Here is a 17,994-nt window from a genome sequence, read left to right as displayed (position 1 = left end):
AGGGTTTGCGAGAGCTGAAGTTTAGAAGTGAAAACCCAAGTGTCAATGCCAAGACTTTCTGCCTTATCGATAGTCGCGCGGCCAACCCCGTAAACAACTTGATGTCATGAAACACTTGATGAGACATTGCCCAAGTGGCTTGATGTTGGATTTTGGTCGTTAACACATATCCGTGGTATGCATGTTTGACATTTGAATACTGTCTATTTCTTTCAGCCCATGCAGCCTCCCTGGTCATGGTTCTTCTAACGTCCTCCACGGTCTCGGCCATCGTGTCGATGGGAGTGATCTGCATATTCACCGTGCTACTATTCCTTTCAGGATATGTACTGCAACAACAGTCTGTCAAGAACATTCAGTATGCACTACGGCCTCAGGATGATACCTCAATGGGGAAACATGGGGCCCCGGGCTCCGCATTCCAGAAGCCCGCTCAAAAGCGAGGGGTATCAGATCACTCGAACTCACCTGGAAACTATGCCTATCTCCAGCTCCTATCTGAACCAGATCCCTCAGATATTTGCTCTGCCATTCTCTTCTTTAAACAACTGTCAACCAATGGAACAGCAGTCCAGGATCGTCTATTCATGTACCCACAACAGTGGGACAGAATGTCACCCAAGAAACTGGGAAAATCCGCCTCTGCGGCTCTATCTATCCTGCGTGCTGCCAGTACAAAATATGACATCTGGCTACTTCCTATCGACATGTCCGCTGCCACAGCTGCGGGGTACTCAACGACAAATAGCAAGCTGCTCCGTCTAGGTCAAATCCAGTTCATGCAGTATGACAGTGTACTATATGTCCAAACACCAGGTCTCCTGTTAGATACAGGCAAATTGGATGACATGTTCCTTGCTCGGCCATTACCCCTCCGCCATGACAAGAACAGGCAAGAATCGTTCAATAACGAAGCTTGGATCCCTATGCCGCTTCGTGCCAACCGCGATGAACCTCTTCCCTCAACATATCTAATCACCGTTAACAATATCGAAGGTGGTAATGTTGAAGCAAGAACCCATATTCCCAATGTTGCCTTGCCTGGATTTGGTGACCTCGTCGCTTCGCCCAAGCGTGCCGCAAGACTAGCTGAGATCGGGGAGGAACCTGGTTATGTTTCTTTTGACAGTGACCGGGATGGGCGCGTCAAGTGGGCTGGTAATCCTTATTTCGGAACTTGGCGATCTCAGCAAGCTGAAGTCTGCGACGGTATAGATTTTGACGAAATAATTCATAACGGGAAATGATTCTTTGCCTTGGTTATATGATGTGACGTGATTTTGTACATGCTAGCAACAAACTTTATTAGGCCTTGGAATGGCATCTGGCGTTTGGGGGTATTTTTTAACATGGCATATATTTGGGTTCAACATTTTTCTTTGTCAACCAGCTCTATTTTTTACCCGAGGCAAACTACTTTCGACTTCATCGAGATTCAAATTTTGGGCCTTCAAGTCATGATATTCGTAAATTATGTCAATATCGACTACTATCTCCTTTAAGACTAAGTATGAGCCAGCTTATTGAGGGACCCCAATCTCATAACCAAGGAGAACCTCGGTAGTATTACCTTCCCAGCCACGGTTCCCACTTGTAGAGATCATGTAGCGACACGCGTTATCAACATAGAGCTGGGAAATAGTTCCCGTACGGTGACCTGGAATAATGAGGAAGGGCACAGCTGAGCGGGATTGCTCATTCTGTTCGTTTTGCAGGTCGTAGAGTCGGAGAATATCATGAGAAGCGCTAATAAAAAGTCAGAAGGAATGATGAGAGGGGGATCAATGCTTGCTTACCAAACAAGATGCCGCCCATTCGGCATGGCCTTGAGTGCTGTCACTGGTCCACTTCCTTGAGGAAATTTGAATGTCCGCTCAACATTTCTGAGGCCCTTGTGGAGACTGTACTCCTCGACAGTGCCATTTCGTCGTCCTGCATAGATATAGTTGCCATCAGGGGACCAGCAGGCATTCATACACCAGGGAGGGGCATTTTGAGGGGAGATGCGAGCAACAGGGTCGGGCTGTCGGCGGTCCCATATGCGGATTGTTCCATCCATAGACGCAGCCAGGAATGTGTTATCTGTCTGGTTGCCTTGCACTGATTGCATGTTCTGTGAGAAGTCGTGACCATGAGAAGTCTCGAGATCCTCTGCCTTGGGTATCCCATTGGCAACAGGCTGTACTGCTCCAGTGGGAATGTTGGAATCTGTCAAATCCATCTGCTGACTCGAAGATTCCAGCTTTTGAGGTGACTGTTCTGCCACTTTGCTTTGTTCGTTTTGGGCATTTATGATGCTAGGGGGTGCTGGCACTTCGTCGTCAATTTCACCCGGCGCATCTGCATCTGCCATAGCTCCATGGGCCATGGCTCTGCCAAATTCATCGTCCTCATCTACTCCGAATACACCCCCCGATGGGGCGCCGCCATCAGCTGCACCTCCATCCGCATCGCCGAACAATGAATCAGCACCACCGAATAGAGAATCAGCCGGTGAGCCCGCCTGCGGGTTTTCGGCTTGATCTGCGTCTGCAGCGTCCTGTGTCGTATCCATGAAGTTGAAATTGTCTGTGCCAGGTGCTGCATAGTTCGATGTATACGTCCCATTGGACTGATGGAGATCAATAGTGTCTTTGGGTACTGGAAGGTTTGACTCCGGGCGAATCTGAACTGCAGAAACTTGGCCAGCACTCCCTCCAAAGGCTCGTCTAGCCTGTCCGGTGTTGAGATCCCAGTCGAATACCCGCTTATCCCAGCTTCCAGACAGCAATGATTGTTCATCCGATGTCAGGTTCAGCGAGGACACTGCAGATGTATGTTGTTGCAGAAGAGCAACCTCCTTCCCTTCGTCATGGCGCAGAGTTTGCAATCGAATTGCACCAGAGTCAAGTCCAGATAGCAGCCATAAGCCTTCGCTCTGGGCGGCCAGGGAATAAACCGGCGACAAGTGGCTCCCATCCATGTTCTCCCAGTACGTCATCAGCACTCCAGCCTTCACGACACTGTCCACGAAGGGATGCCGCTGCGCCACAGTCAACATGAGCTTGCTGTTGATCGATTCTGCCCAGTTGAATTTGCGCACAAATCCATCCGATCCTCCTGTAAAGACCCAGCGCATATCGGCGGTAGCCGTAATGGCATTGATTGAAGTGGCATGCGGCGCGGCAGTGGTTGGGACGATATCGTACGTTTTGGCGGTTAGGCACTCGGCGCGCACGCTGGGATGATAGATAGAGAATGCTTCTAGCCTTGAGCTATCGCCATCCGTGTTCTGTTGTGAGGCCATTCCGGCGCCATCGGAGGCCTGACTCGTGTTGGAGGGACTGTCCGCGTCTTGGTCGCCGTCTTGGTCGCCGTCTTGGTCGCCATCTTGATCCTGATCCTGATCCTGATCCTGATCCTGATCATTGTCATTGTCTCCATCACCATCGTCGACATCACGCATGGTATCGTCAATTTCGTTCTCATTATCGGAGCTTCCGTCTTGGGAACCTAGAAGTCGAGAGGTGGTTAGCGGATGAGTCTCTAGCCGAGGGGTCGGCGATTGAGTGATGATAAGGCCATACCTCCCATATCACGGTCCTCCTCCTCTTCAAGAGATACCATGATTGTCTCTGGGGGCTTCTTTCACGGCACCAGCTGTACGGTGGAGGTTATTGCTTTCTTGCGCAATTGAGACAGGGATCGGATCGGAGCTTGCGATCAAACGAAAGCTTGGAAACGGGACCCAGAAGTAGGTCCAAGAATTACTTCTTCACGCAGATTCGTGCCTCAAGCTCTATGGACAAGCAGAAGAGCCGAAGTCTCTCCAAACGTGCGGAGGGGAGTTGCGGCTTAACGCGACCCCGATAATCCGTGGATCCGCAGGACCACAGCTTGGCATCTGACCAATCAGCGTCGATTGTGCTATACATCGCATGCCCTAACTTGATGCACTCACAACTCATAAAGTCAGCAATCGGAAGCATTCTTAAGTCGTTCAGAAAAGGGGCCCGAAAGAAATTGAAGGCAAAAAAAAAACAACTGGGAATAGAATTGAAAATTGAAGTCTTGCCTTCGTAGTACTCTCTCATATCCGTTCGCTAACGTGCGTGGAGTGCTCCAATACACAAGCGATCATAAGCTTGAGGTTGGATGCAACTCGGCCATTGAAATGATTCTATGAGCGCAATAGGCTCGTCTACATGGGCAATCTGACTTCATTGTGTAGAGCTCTATTGGAGAGAGTAGGCCGTAGTCCGTTAGTTAGAGTCCATCGAGCTTATCGTAGCATATGCACCATTTTATCTGCCAAGGTTGTTGAATACGCCATATTTATACGTTGTAATATAAACAGCCTTTCATTGACATAGTCCTTTTCTATTGAATTTGGCCTTTTCAAGGTCGTTTCCCGCGTATTTCATCTTAACCTCAGACAACGTAACTCGTTGCCCCGGCCATCCCGAGCTAAGCTCACACTTATTGTCCCATTCCCATCCCACGTGACCTTCCTTGGTCGCCTACCGCCACTCTATCGCCGCGCAACCACTACTGCGACTTGATATTGCTACGCACTATGTCTTTGCCTCCACCCCCAGGCAAGCCCCTCTACCAGCGATTCCCCCGGAGAATACGGCGGTGAGATGACTCCCGTAGAGAGCACAGGCGATGACCGCGCCTCTCGATTGCAGTCCTTGCCCATGCAATCATGGGACGACTGGTTGGCACCTGAGCGGACAGACCGGGTGTCGTTTGTTCGTCGGGCTCGTAGGGCTGCGGCCTCTGCGCCAGCTACTGACGTAGTGGAGGAGCTAGGGGATCTTACTGAATTTGACTGACCAAGGAAAAGTGGGTGTTACTTGCACTCTCGACGGCCTAGGTGATTGATTTCGCCTGGGCGTCAAGTTGTTTTTTGTTTTGGCGGTTGGTCTTGGAGATGCCAATCTGCGACTTAAGTGACGCAGAACTGAGAATACAAAATCCAAGAATAGTGGGGAGGTTCCCTTTGGGATATAAATCCCTAAATATAGTGTTATCCCGGGGAGGGGGGGATAGATAAATTCTTAGTGGTAGTATTCTCCTAGTTCGGACCGAACTATGCCCACTTTTTTGTTAATTACGATCGAACGGTACATACAAGGAGCTAAGGATAATGTCGCGTGATAGTGGGGTGTGAGAGTGTTCGATAATAGGATGTTATATGCGTAGACTACTTGCAGGGATTCGTTAGTTCTAAGCGCTTGAAGTATATAAACTCAGACAATATAAAAACTAAAATTAAGGTGAAGTAGGCAGATTGACTAGAAGGGATTCTTCGCTGTTATCCATCACTTATGGGCGGGAAATATAGGAGAAGTTTGACGAAAGGTGAGTTCTTAACAGCAGGAGCCTCCAAGGCTGGAAGGGGTGATAATCAATGTCCGGCACTTCTAAGCAGGGATTCAACCAAGAAGGAAGAAACAGAAGAATCTTTATTCATGTATGGTTTGGAAAAAACTTTTTTACACTATCAAAGGGAAATAGTACGCGACCACTCCTAGTCAATACGTAGAGGCAATACGTAGAGGCATATAGCCATTCTAAATATAGCTACATATTAGAGGATTTATTGGGTTGGTTTTCCGGCTCTTCTAGATAGAAAGTCCTGCTTTTGTCGAACTGAATTTTTGCTTTACCTTAACTCAAGTCGACCCGCCTTAACTGCTATCTACATCGAATCCAACACTATACAGCTGCTCTTGTCCGCTTTGCATGTTCAAAAATTCGTTGTTAAGGTATCTAGCTCTAAAAGCAAAACATATTCATCACTATCATAATCCGACATCCCTTGTTATGTACAAAGTCCGGGTATCAGCTTTGGTATCAAATCATAGTCATGTATCGCTCCAAACTCTGACCGAGAACATTGATAAATGGCCATTGGGTATTTGTGCCGAACAATCGGGCCCATAGCTTGAGTACAGCCATACCCAAAGAAGCCGGTTCCAAGTTCGGCGGTGCCTCACCTTCATTCAGGTCTATGGATGAGTATGCTTCCTCGATTATACAACGTGTCCAGCGTAAAATGCGGGATTCATTTTCTGTTATAAAAAGTCAGGAATGGGGTTCCATACATTAAAGAAAGCTCGAAAGAGAGTGAATATTCGCAGGAAGCTGGGCACTGGGAATTGAACATACCACTCAAGGATTGATCAGGACTCGCCTCAGCAAGACTAAAGAGCCATTTGCTCAGCAGCACGGCACATTCGAGGCTAGCGAGCGAATGACGAACACTCCAGAAGAAAGCCTGACTACGAGCAATATGGTCAATGCCGAGACGGACTGGGATGCTGAGAGCATGAGCAGCATATATAAGAGCAGGGATGAGGCGGTAGCTTCGTTCTGGGCGTGGTGAGCGTCTGAGTGCTGAAGCGATGACCATTGGATCACGAGTTTCGAGACGGCGATAGGGTCCCAGGTTTAATGAGAGACGGACGTAGGCAAGGCCAAGGAAAGCGCTAGAAGTGAATGGGATTGGGCCGTTGGCGTTATGTGGATCAAGACTGGACTCGGGGGCTTGCTGCCATACTGAGGTCCAAGAGCGAAGAGCTCGTCTTCAAGTTTATTAGGATAAGTCCAAGAGGAAGAAGACGTGGGGACTTACTCAAGTTTGTTAAGCTCTTCAGTAGGAAGGGTCGTAGAATGGTTTCCATTTGGTAATGATAATTCGCTCACAAGATGGATTCTTTGAAGCAGACCATGGAGGAGAATATAGTTACCCAATGGCGCCGGGATAGGATCCAACGGGACAGCTGATCGAGACTTCTGTAGAAGAAGAGTCAATGCATCCTGGAAGAACAACTGCTGAGGTCCTCTCTCTCGCTGGGCGGCTTCCCATTCTTGAGGGGTGGCTGCAATCCATTCTGCGGTGGAACAGGGTAACCGTAGGTGAATCTCATTACTGCGCAGAGAGGGATAGGCGTTATAAGCGATACTGTGGATATGGACGAAACAGAACGCAATCAACTTTGTTCGTCGACCAGATTCTTGATCGGCCCACTCATACCAATCAAGGGGCGCTCGTGGATCAGAGCGCAAGGGGTCTTCTGTCAAACCGGCCTCTCGGAGATGGCGAACCAGCAAACCTTGGATGTGGAAGGCTTCTTGTACCAGCCGAGCATTCTCCCAAGTAGCGTAGCCCATCAGAATGAGTAGACAGCGGGTGACTTCAATCTGCTTCCATGAAGCATTTCGTTCCGCTGCTACCTGCGGTGCTGTGAGGGATTGGTCTCCGAAGTTGGAATATGGTGGAATCCCCAGCGGTACTTGAGAAGCTGAACTATAGCTGGGTTTAGAAGGAAGGCGTGATTCTCGGGACATTCGCTCAAAAAGTACCGCTTTAGAAACGTGGAAGATCCTTTCCGCGTTGCGATGTTCGAATCGATATTGAGCACCAATCGTCATTATGGCGAGAATGACTTCAGGGGCACGTTCATTAATATGGAAAGTCGGTATGTGCATAAATGGAAGATGAGGTTGGAATCCCTCGAAGTAGGACGTGAGATACCGTGTCAATGTATGCCGAGATGGCAACACGAAATCGGGGATAACGTTGCGGAAGTTTTCAAGAGAAGCTGCGAGTCGAAAGCGTTGGTCCTCGGTGACATTGAATCGTGAAGTTCTCTTTGCTACCTGTGGGGGTTCTAGGATGATATTAGCATCGTGGAGGGAGCAATATAGGCAAGCGACTTACCAGAGTCAGAGAGGTTCCCTAAACTCTGGTCACCTCTTGGTACAGACGGAAGCCATGATCGAAATGGTGAGTCTCCCCGAGAGGATTCACCTGGATTTCGTCGCTGTCTTTCCTGTTGATCCTGGGTCGGTCGGGCGGCTTCCTGGATATTTTCCAGAGGGACTTCTTGGGTTTGCGATGTTTCTCCTTCGCTAGGAAGCCATTCTCCAGGTAGCCCAATTGAATCCAAGAAGTGAGTAAATTCCTGGAAATGATTCAAGTCTTCAGGTAGATAAGGCATTGCTTGCGCTATTACTCCGTCAGAAAAGGCTGATCACCAGCAGAAATGTAGCCAAACAGCGTGTCCCACGAAACTGTACTACGAAAAAATTTGAAGACATACCTGTAGCTCTGTAATCACCAGGAAGAAGCAGCTGCGCAGCTTGAAGCATATCTGGATCATGTACCATGCCAGAATGTGTCTCCATGGCCGGATTAGTGGCAGCCGCAGCTGCAGGAAGCATAGCAGCAGCATGGCTCTGGTCTAAATAAGGTGTACTCTGTGCAGCAGGCCATTGGTGCACAGCAGGCGGACCTGCAAGGGGCCCTACCGATCGGGACGGTGTATCATATTGCGGGATAGCTGCAGGATGATGTGCAGGTTGGAAATCCGACTTTGCGGTTGGCTCAGGCGGCGCACTTGGCGAGGTAAGACCATCCTGGTGGGAGATGCGCGTGTGACGCTTCAGTAGATCCCTTCTAGTGAACGCAGCCCCACAGAAACAAATAAATGGTTTCTCCTTGGTGTCTGATTATGGGTCAGTACATGGGCCCTCAGGATCTGCCCCCAATCTAGCTTACGGGTGCGGATATGACGCTCCAAATGCTCTGTTCGCCGGAAACTCCGACCGCAGTGCACACATATGCGTGCCCTTGCTCCACGGGCCCTTTGTGACGGGGGTGATGGGGACGCCATTGAAACATTGGGGGATGGAGAACTGGATTGGAGACGAAGATACCCTGAGAAGTGGAATGTGGGTGTCGAGATAGGAGAATCGACTCCAACTACTCCAACTCGGGGTTGTCCGGAACCCTTCGGCCCGTGATAAGCGATAAAGGTGGGGTTCTGGGTTGGGGTAACTCGATGCTATACTTCACGTCTTACTTCGTTAACTTGGATATCTTGCCTGTTTGATAACTAACTTTGATACTTTGATCAGTCATGTCATTTAATATGTTCTCTGGAGTAGCAGTCATTACCGGTGCGGGTGGAACAGGTACGTAATACAGGGGACCTCTATGGATATATCACCAACACTGTCTAGGAATCGGAGCTGCAACAGCAAAAGCCTTTGCGACAGCAGGATGTGAGAGGATCGCTATCACAGATCTTAATAACGAGACTCTACAATGTACAGCAGAAGCCATTTCTTCAACACACCCCAAGACCCAACTCCTAGTGAGAGCCGGGAATGTGGCAGACGACCACTTCGCAGACTCATTCATCGACGCAGTCGTACAACAATTTGGCCGCGTTGACTATGCAGTAAACTGTGCAGGTGTTCTTGGCAAGCCACTACGGTCGGTCGAAACACCACTTGAAGAATTTGACCGTGTGAACAATATCAACTATCGAGGCTGCTGGCTATGTTCTCGAGCAGAGCTTAGACAGATGGCATCACAAAGTGAACTTCCAAGTCATGATCCCAGTCGTCCTGGTCAAAGGGGCTCAATTGTGAATGTTTCTAGTCAGTTGGGAATTGTCAGCCGTCCAGGTGCTCGTGAGTGTTGCTTTCTTGTCCATATAACCGGGCGACTAATATTCTTCTAGCTGCATACTGTGCATCAAAATCTGCTATCATTGGCATGACTCGGGCAGATGCTATTGACTATTCCAAGGATGGGATTCGAGTTAACTGCATCTGCCCAGGTGTGATTGAAACACCACTCGTCATGGAGAAGCCCGAGGTTCGCGCGGCCATCTCACCTGCAGTTGAGATAGCCCCCATGAAGAGAATGGGAAAGCCAGCAGAGGTCGCCGATGCAATTCTTTTCTTGTGCTCAACACAGGCCTCTTTTGTGCAGGGTCATGCTATGGTGGTTGATGGTGGATATATTACTGTATAGCCTACCCATTTACTTGTAATGCTGAAATAGTCCAGAAACTAAAGAAACAATATCAATGTCCCTATGCTCAAATGCAATGCATATATACAATTTAATCTAGTTCTTATCCGTCGTATACTGCATCTTCTTCCAATCATAGTGCGTCTCCCAGATATGTCCTGCCCGCAGGATCTTCTCCTCCTGCCACAATCCACCGACAATCTGCATTCCAACAGGCAACATAACCTGACTATCTTCCTTTGCTGGAGCGAACCCGACAGGGATGGAAAGAGCCGGATGGCCCGTCACGTCGAAGATAGCCGTGTTAATCGTGAGACCCATGCTAGGTTTCAACGATTCCAGTGGGAGTTCACGCTTGCCATGCTTGGGAGCAACGACCGGTGTAGTAGGCATGACTAGCACGTCGTACTTCTTAAACAAGGCCTCGTACTCATCGCTTAGGTATCGTCCAAAATTGACCGTCTTGCCGTAGAGATCGGGGAATTGTTTCATCAGATATAGACCATTAATCATCACGTTCTTCGTAGAAGGGAACGCGCGCTGAAAACCCTCATCGGTCCATGGAAGGCGTGCCCGTTCCATGTCAGTCATGTAAAGACCTCGTCGGCCAGTATTCTGACCCAAGAGAGTTTGTGCTCCAGCAATGCGTTGTTGAATAGTCCAGATAGCGGGTCCCTGATAGTGGTCTGGAAGAGATACTTCTTCGATAGATGCGCCCAGATCTTTGAACTTCTGCGCTGCAGTCAGAACTAAGTTCTTGACACTTGGGTCCACCTTGTCGTGTTCGAAGCCTTCAACCAGAATTCCGACCTTGAAGCCATCAAGTCGGTCGGGGGTCTGTTGAATTGTGGCTCCAAACTTGGTGGTGCCAGGTTTCTGGCTAACAAGAGACTTGTCATCGATACCATCATAGCCACTGATCACGTCTAGACACTGTGCCGTCTCCAAGGTAGTTCGAGTAAGCGGGCCTGCATGATCGTTCATCGCATCGCCACTAGCAATTCCAGTGAAAGGAACACGTCCGTGAGTAGGTTTCAAACCAACGCCTAGACAAATGTTAACGGACCATTCCGAGCCTTTTCCCACAGAAAAGTATCTTACATCCGCACAGTGAAGCAGGCACACGTATACTCCCACCCTGATCACCACCAATCGTAATATCCACCAAGCCCGCTGAAACAAGAGCCGCACCTCCAGAGGTACTACCACCAGCTGAGTATCCCACAGCATGAGGGTTCTCCACCGTTCCCTGGGCACTAGTATAAGAAGAAGTGGAATGACACATATTCTCACAAGTAGAGGTTCCATGGATATCAGCCCCGGCGTCCAAAAGCCGAGTCACAACTGTTGCATCGGTATTCGGAGTCCAAGGCGGAATGATATCGCTTCCCAAAAGCTGCGGTACGCCTGCGACTGCAATAACATCCTTCAAACTGACTGATTTGCCTGCCAGAGGTCCCCCTTGCTTATTACCCCGGATCAAAAACCGGTGTGCCCATGCCTGTCCGAAGACTTGTTCTTCTGCATTTGGTCGGCGCACATTTTCACGGGGGTACTTTGTCTGATCCGCGATTGGTTGATAATCTGGCAGGGCAGCGACACCCTCCGCGCAATCGTGTACCGCAGCGAGAAGAGTATGGAAATCCTGCGCCTCGGCCGGATCGATAGTCAGACCAAGGGGATCAAGGATTTTTTGAGCATCGTCTGGTTTGACGGGGTTGCTCCTAAAGTATAGTTGTCAGTAAGCTAATTTCCAGTTTGGGAGGGAGTACATAAAGATAAATAAATGGCAAGACACTTACTCTGAAATACTCGTGAAAAGAACCGACATGATCGCTAAGAAACACCGCTATGCTGTTGATCTCGTCTTCGTCAGGGGTAGTTGTAGTTTATGAACATTCGCTCTCGTGAGATTTTTTTTATTCCCATCGGTGCTCTCCGACAGCTGCTCATGGAGACCATTAAACTGGGTCTGGTTGCTCACGGTCGCTGGTATATTATTACCCCGACGACCCCAACCACGTTGGAGAAACAGCTCGGCATTCTTTCGAGATACCCATTGAACATGAGAAATTGGTATTATACATGCATTGGCATATGAAAAGAGCATTGGGAAAGGGAAAATGGCTATCAGTGGTCAGGGGTGAGGGGCTTATCTTCCCCGCAGTATATAAAAGCCAAGTCGGCGATTTTCAACTTCACCTCATTTATTCAATTATTCACTATGGCACCAAAGCGAGTTCTGATTACTTATGGCGTGGATGTCGATGCCGTGGCTGGTTGGCTGGGCTCGTATGGCGGAGAGGACTCTACAAACGACATCAGCAGAGGTATGCTTCGGTCCGTTCATGAAGCGATAATGCTCTAATTATCTGCGATGTAGGATACTGGGCAGGAACCATTGGCACTCAGCGTCTATTGAAGATGTTTGCTAAATATGACATCAAGACGACATGGTTCATCCCAGGTCACTCGCTCGAGACCTTTCCCGAGGATATGGCAGCCGTTCGCGATGCGGGACACGAGATCGGCTTGCACGGATACTCCCATGAGAACCCGACAGATATGTCGATCGAACAGCAACGCGATGTGCTCGATAAAACATACAAGATGCTGACCGAGTTTGCTGGGAAACCTCCTCGCGGTAGCGTGGCACCTTGGTCAGTCTTTTATTTATCCTACATTGGGGTACATTCTAATGAATGCATTGATAGGTGGGAAACCAGCCGAGAAGGCGCCCAACTCCTCCTCGACTATGGCATTGAGTACGACCACAGTATGAGCCACGAAGATTGCCAGGCCTACTACCTGCGGACCGGCGACAGCTGGACTAAGATTGACTACAAGAAGAAGGCGGAAGAATGGATGAAGCCTCTTGAGCATGGACCACAGACTGGTCTTGTTGAGATTCCATCCAACTGGTACATTGACGACCTGCCACCAATGATGTTCATTAAGAGTGCGCCGAACAGCCATGGATTTGTGAACCCGCGTGATGTTGAAGATATCTGGCGCGACCATTTCGACTACTTCTATCGCGAGTATGATGAGTTTATCTTCCCGATTACTATCCACCCGGATGTTTCGGGGAGGCCTCATGTGCTTCTTATGCATGAAAGGTGTGTTTCGTCTTTGTTTGTTTTGCTCGAGAATAGTGCTGACACCCGACAGGCTGATTGAGCACTTCAAGAAACATGAAGGCGTCGAATTCGTGACTATGGAACAAGTGTGTGACGATTTCAAGCAGAAGAACGCGCCTCCACCAGGGGCAATGATGCCCGCAGAGGCAGGAGCTATGCTAGAGAAGTGAATAGACACATTTCAGTAATTAGATATGATGCAATAATATCTTTGTTCAACAACTGTATCTCGTCTTAACTCATAAATGGGTCCAACTCCATCGACCCCAAAACGCCCTCAAACTACCCCAAATGATACCAAATCCAGCGTCCACCATTCTAGCTATCAGTATCAAAACAGAGGACAAGATATGACTTCGCAATAATCGAATATCTCTTTCCAACTCAGCCAACTCTACCCCGAAACCAGGGATCTACCCCAACACGACTCCAACATGCCAACCTCACCCCTATGATATCCCGCGCGTGTCGTTTCGTGGGGAAAGTGGACCAGCTCCTTCCGTCTTATCGCGCTTTAGTGTGCAATAGCTGTGACCAAAGTACGGTGATGCCCCGGAGAACATCCATGGTGCCAAGCCAGGCGTATGCGTGAAGAAAACAGGGGAGATAAGTGCCCTGCTCAGCGCTTGTCTATATATACCGACCGTGGTATCTCCAATCCAGAGCCCTGTGTTCGCTGCCTATACTTCCACTTGATCAGAAGCTTGCCAGAGCTCATCTTTCTCGTTCGTCATGGCACCCCATGCAGATGAGATCAAGGAAGCCCCTCTCTACACAGACGACCCCATCACCGACACACAAGAAGCTGAAGTTGAGGACAAATTCGAAGTCTTCAAACGCGGTGATGGCCAGGTCGATTTCAGGACTGTCAGTTGGATCCGGGCTTCGATTATCTTTCTAAAGAGTCAGTTGAATCCAGTTTTATCTCCCCATTGCTCGAGTGGCATAGATTGACATCGTGCCAGTCATCTTCGCAACCGGCGTCCTCTCCATCCCATCATTGATGTACCAGCTAGGAGCATTTCCTGGCGCCATCAGTGTAGTCGGATGGACTCTACTCAATACCTACTGCGCTATTGTGCAGGGTAACTTCCGCAATGCCTATCCGGGCTGTCACTCCATCGTCGATATGGCCCAGTTGGTCGGTGGACCGATCGTGAAGGAGCTCACTGGCTTCTTGTTTATGGTTAGCTATGTGATTGTTGCGGCATCAGGTATCATTGGCGTGTCGACTGCACTCAATGCCCTATCGTTGCATTCTATCTGTACCGTCTGGTTCTCATTCATCGGAACGGTCATCATTGCGATGTGTGCTAGTGTACGCAAGTTCTCACACATCGGCTGGCTCACCTGGGTTGGATTTGGCAGTGTCTACATCGCTGTCTTCATCATTGTGTCAGTCCCGCCATTCTTCCTCTCGGGTCAAGTACTAACGGTCCCAGCATCGGCGTCACGGTACGAGACCGACCGGCAGCAGCCCCCCAAATAGGCGACTTCGACTTCGGCTTCCATGCCATTGGAAACCCCGATTTCACAACGGGCATCACAGCCTCAGCAACAATCTTCGTGTCCAGCGCGGCAACATCCGCTTTCCTCCCAGTGATCTCAGAGATGCGCAAACCAAAGGACTACCCCAAGGCAGTCTACCTCAGCATGAGCCTGGTAACAGCTTCATACCTAACCTTCAGCCTTGTAATTTACGCCTGGTGCGGCAAGTGGATCGCTTCCCCATCGCTCGGCAGTGCTGGCGAAACCGTCAAGCGGGTCGCCTACGGGATCGCCCTGCCAGGTCTCATCATCAGCGGCTGCCTCTACGTCCACGTCGCAGCCAAGTACATCTTCGTGCGAATCCTGCGCAACTCGCGCCATTTGCAGGCCAATACGGCTGTGCATTGGGGCACTTGGCTCTCATGTACGATTAGCGTGGCGGCCATTTCGTTTGTCTTGGCGTGCGCCATCCCTATCTTCAACTATGTCTTGGCATTGGTGGGGAGTTTGTGTTTTGCGCCTTTGGCGATTACTTTGCCTGGGTGGCTGTGGCTGTATAGTCATCGCGATTATTGGAGGGGGGATGCTCCGAGGAAGATGATGTACGCTTTCCACGTCTTCCTCGTGTTGTTAGGACTGTTTATGGCTGTTGGGGGCACCTATGGGGTTGTAGTGCAGATTAAGGATGCTTATGCGGATGGGGAGATCTCGTCTGCATTTTCCTGCGCGGATAATAGTTGAGAAGTGTTGATGTCGCTGTACGCCGAGTATGCCTTGGTCTAGTCATGTCGGGTGGGTTGCCGTGCCCTAAGTAGGTTGAGGTCATCAGCTTGATTCTTCAGCTTTCTCTCCATCACCTGTTCTGATCTAGACTGTTTTTCTAAGAATTAATTCCTATCGAGACTATATGACCAGCCAATAAACTTCAGTTCACCGATTTCCTCTTGGCAGTTCCGCCGAGTCCCGTTTCCGCAACCGAACGCGCATCCGCCCACGTGGGCCTGTCCTGCCTCTTTCGTTCACTCTATACCAGCTCCGTCTACTCCTCATCAATTTCTCTTCTCTTTATATTCTTTCTATAATCTCTCTGCATTCCGTTCCTCTGCATCCGCATTCTCAACCCCTCCATATCCATATCCTTCAGGTCTAGGGGAGATCCAGGCCTTATCTCCGCTATAACCATCCGAAGCCTCCGCCATGGCTTTGCGCAACTTCACTATACTCTTCTTCCTCGCGGTCCATGCCACAGCAGCTGCAATCCCAACTGCCCCCTCAGTCGAAACAGATACACAACACGAAATTTCAATGCCATCCATCAAGGACTCGCCAACGAATCAAGCCGCGTCATGGGCTTCGTCCGTGGAGGCCCCACCAGCCGATAAGAGATCGCCGTACTATTTTCCCGAGACTATTCAAGATGACAAAGACATCGAAAAAGAAATTATATTGCAGGAGATAGCTATGCGCGAGGCGGGCTTCGTCCTCTCCAGCTCCCGGTCCTCGCAGGGAGTGCAAAAGTCGAATCGTCATCCCGTTTCTGGACCGAATGCTGGGATCGGCGCTGCTAGTGTCGGCACCGGCGCGGGCGTGGGGTCGGGTGACAGCAGGTACGCGAACAAAGTCTCGAATTCGAAGCTCAGTGTACAGGGTGGGTTCATTGAGGAACTTACGAAGGCTGCTTACGAGGCTTCTGAGGATGAGAGCGCTTTGTTCCCGCCGTTTGGGTTCCTTGTTGTTGCTGCTCTAGTTGTTTGTTTGGTTACTATTCTGAGAGGGATTGGGGCTAAGAAGTGAGGTTGCGATGTTTTTGTCTGGTTACATCTTGACTCTATCTCGCTTCTTTGTTTCATCGGGTGTGGCTCTCGGTAATGAAGGCATTGAGGGACTCATCTGCGCTGTCGCGTCGGATCGCGCGACTTCTTGGACACTCCACTACAATGGCCAATATCGGATCTCGGAGGCCAAGCTTCATTGTGCAAGTTTGAAGCACTTCTTTTGCAATGTCTATCTACGCATTGGCCCCCGGCCAAGAGCAATGAGACTAATCAGCAACAAACAAAAGACAACGAACAACTGCCTTCTAAGTCAACAGTATGTTACAGAAGCTCCTCGTCTAAAATCATGCAGCACACCTGCTATTACGTCGACTGGGCACCCCCATCTCCAACTCGGTTGATCTCTTGACAGATCACTGGAGCCCAATCCCGCCTTATGGATACCGCCGATGCAGGATATGCTCTGGACAAGGCTACAAACCTGCAGAATATATTATCGCTTACGGGTGGCTTACCAGCACCCCAAGTAAAACGTTCTCTCAATGGCCCTCAGATGTACAAGACCGCTGGAAGTATCATTATTGTGGATCGTTTCTGTCACGCTTGTCCACCAAACCAGTCTCACAGAATGGAACACTTGTCTAGAAGCTGTTTGGATATTAAACTCCTCATTCAACCTTTATGGTCCGTCGATCTGGCTCCTCATTGACATCACTTTCTTCGTAGCTTCGTGTACGCTCTGTAGATGTGCATGGCGACGTCTGAATATGTTTGAGATATGTCCATGTGTATCAGTAGTCTATGTAAGCACGGCTACCCCTTATTATCTACATAAAATTGTGAGGTAAAGGGCATAACAAAATTTACAGATGGATTTATGAGCAATCGATGGATGAAACCGAGTACAAACTAACACCATAGATGAAGCGGTCATGAAGTTGGCATCCAAATTAATCAGTCATTAAGCACAACTGTACACAATAACCTTCGTATGACCATTCTTTCGTACAAAATAAATGTCATGATACGAAAATGCCTCAGATCAGACATCCATCCGGCGCCTATCACTCAGCAGGTAGCATGTACATGGAGCTGCAGGTTGAGAAAAGGGACAATATCCTGCAAATCTTAAAAAGAAATATGAATATATATAAATAATGAATGGCGACCTGGAAATATGAGACCTGGATATCCACCAGCTCCAAAAACAAGGGTAGATCCATGTTAACCTTGTTCTAATTAGGAGATTCAAAGCTCCATCAAGATCCACTCCATCTACCCCAAGGGCTCATCTATACGTGGGAAAGGGAAACACAGTGATGAATGAGGCAGGCAAAATTTCTTCAGTCAAAAAATTAACACAAACCCATAGTTGAAGACAGCAATATACTATCAAGTTCTAGATCCTGCAGATCGGGATCGTATCAAATCGCTAGTTCTGCAGGAGAGATCGCTGATCGGGTTCCAGCAAGAACTGAGATCGTCCGAGGTGAGCCCTGACATCACTCTTGGTTTGTTAGCACAACATTTAATCATGAGCGCTGTGATTAGGGCGAAGAGACCACTGCTCTTGGGCACTGCTCTTGGGATCATCTAGTTTCCATCTTGAATGGAACCTATGTGCCTAAAGATGCCAAACTATGGACAATCAAATAAGCAGAATAGTCAGAAGGCCTAAATTCCAATGTGTAAATGACAGTCGAGAAAGAAAGAATAAACAGAGAGCATAAGAGAGGAAAGCCAATGCCTGACGCCACAGAAGTGCAAGAGACGA

The 17,994-nt window shown here is 49.0% G+C and overlaps 8 protein-coding genes across 8 annotated transcripts; 5 read left to right on the top strand and 3 right to left on the bottom strand.

Moving 5' to 3' along the window:
• Positions 1-236: 236 nt before the first annotated feature.
• Positions 237-1,247, top strand: N7508_002403 (uncharacterized protein; the record flags this gene model as incomplete). Its single annotated transcript, XM_058460469.1, has 1 exon — positions 237-1,247. The coding sequence occupies one exon, from the start codon at positions 237-239 to the stop codon at positions 1,245-1,247; it is 1,011 nt and encodes a 336-aa protein (XP_058324001.1).
• Positions 1,248-1,520: 273 nt separating this feature from the next.
• Positions 1,521-3,606, bottom strand: N7508_002402 (WD40 repeat domain-containing protein; the record flags this gene model as incomplete). The annotated part of the gene is made up of 3 exons (XM_058460468.1): positions 1,521-1,746; positions 1,797-3,492; positions 3,567-3,606. 3 exons carry the CDS (start codon positions 3,604-3,606, stop codon positions 1,521-1,523), a joined length of 1,962 nt encoding a protein of 653 aa, XP_058324000.1.
• A 2,235-nt stretch (positions 3,607-5,841) lies between these two features.
• Positions 5,842-8,666, bottom strand: N7508_002401 (C2H2-type zinc finger protein; the record flags this gene model as incomplete). Its single annotated transcript, XM_058460467.1, has 6 exons — positions 5,842-6,059; positions 6,157-6,572; positions 6,623-7,661; positions 7,712-7,999; positions 8,094-8,498; positions 8,552-8,666. The coding sequence occupies 6 exons, from the start codon at positions 8,664-8,666 to the stop codon at positions 5,842-5,844; spliced, it is 2,481 nt and encodes an 826-aa protein (XP_058323999.1).
• A 14-nt stretch (positions 8,667-8,680) lies between these two features.
• Positions 8,681-9,817, top strand: N7508_002400 (SDR family NAD(P)-dependent oxidoreductase; the record flags this gene model as incomplete). Its single annotated transcript, XM_058460466.1, is given in 5 exon segments — positions 8,681-8,724; positions 8,741-8,826; positions 8,911-8,967; positions 9,016-9,471; positions 9,522-9,817. 5 exon segments carry the CDS (start codon positions 8,681-8,683, stop codon positions 9,815-9,817), a joined length of 939 nt encoding a protein of 312 aa, XP_058323998.1.
• A 96-nt stretch (positions 9,818-9,913) lies between these two features.
• Positions 9,914-11,648, bottom strand: N7508_002399 (putative amidase; the record flags this gene model as incomplete). The annotated part of the gene is made up of 3 exons (XM_058460465.1): positions 9,914-10,863; positions 10,919-11,541; positions 11,620-11,648. 3 exons carry the CDS (start codon positions 11,646-11,648, stop codon positions 9,914-9,916), a joined length of 1,602 nt encoding a protein of 533 aa, XP_058323997.1.
• A 393-nt stretch (positions 11,649-12,041) lies between these two features.
• N7508_002398 (polysaccharide deacetylase family protein) lies at positions 12,042-13,127 on the top strand (the record flags this gene model as incomplete). Its single annotated transcript, XM_058460464.1, has 4 exons — positions 12,042-12,147; positions 12,201-12,477; positions 12,532-12,936; positions 12,989-13,127. The coding sequence occupies 4 exons, from the start codon at positions 12,042-12,044 to the stop codon at positions 13,125-13,127; spliced, it is 927 nt and encodes a 308-aa protein (XP_058323996.1).
• Positions 13,128-13,689: 562 nt separating this feature from the next.
• N7508_002397 (putative neutral amino acid permease) lies at positions 13,690-15,186 on the top strand (the record flags this gene model as incomplete). The annotated part of the gene is made up of 3 exons (XM_058460463.1): positions 13,690-13,861; positions 13,923-14,352; positions 14,400-15,186. 3 exons carry the CDS (start codon positions 13,690-13,692, stop codon positions 15,184-15,186), a joined length of 1,389 nt encoding a protein of 462 aa, XP_058323995.1.
• A 456-nt stretch (positions 15,187-15,642) lies between these two features.
• On the top strand, positions 15,643-16,239 carry N7508_002396 (uncharacterized protein; the record flags this gene model as incomplete). Its single annotated transcript, XM_058460462.1, has 1 exon — positions 15,643-16,239. One exon carries the CDS (start codon positions 15,643-15,645, stop codon positions 16,237-16,239), a length of 597 nt encoding a protein of 198 aa, XP_058323994.1.
• Positions 16,240-17,994: the final 1,755 nt, after the last annotated feature.

This window comes from Penicillium antarcticum (assembly GCF_028974205.1).
Source record: "Penicillium antarcticum strain IBT 31339 chromosome Unknown utg000002l_segment0_segment0, whole genome shotgun sequence".
Taxonomy (NCBI): Eukaryota; Fungi; Ascomycota; class Eurotiomycetes; order Eurotiales; family Aspergillaceae; genus Penicillium; species Penicillium antarcticum.
The sequence above is the reverse complement of the archived record's forward strand: the minus strand, read 5'-3'. Positions and strand labels throughout refer to the sequence as shown.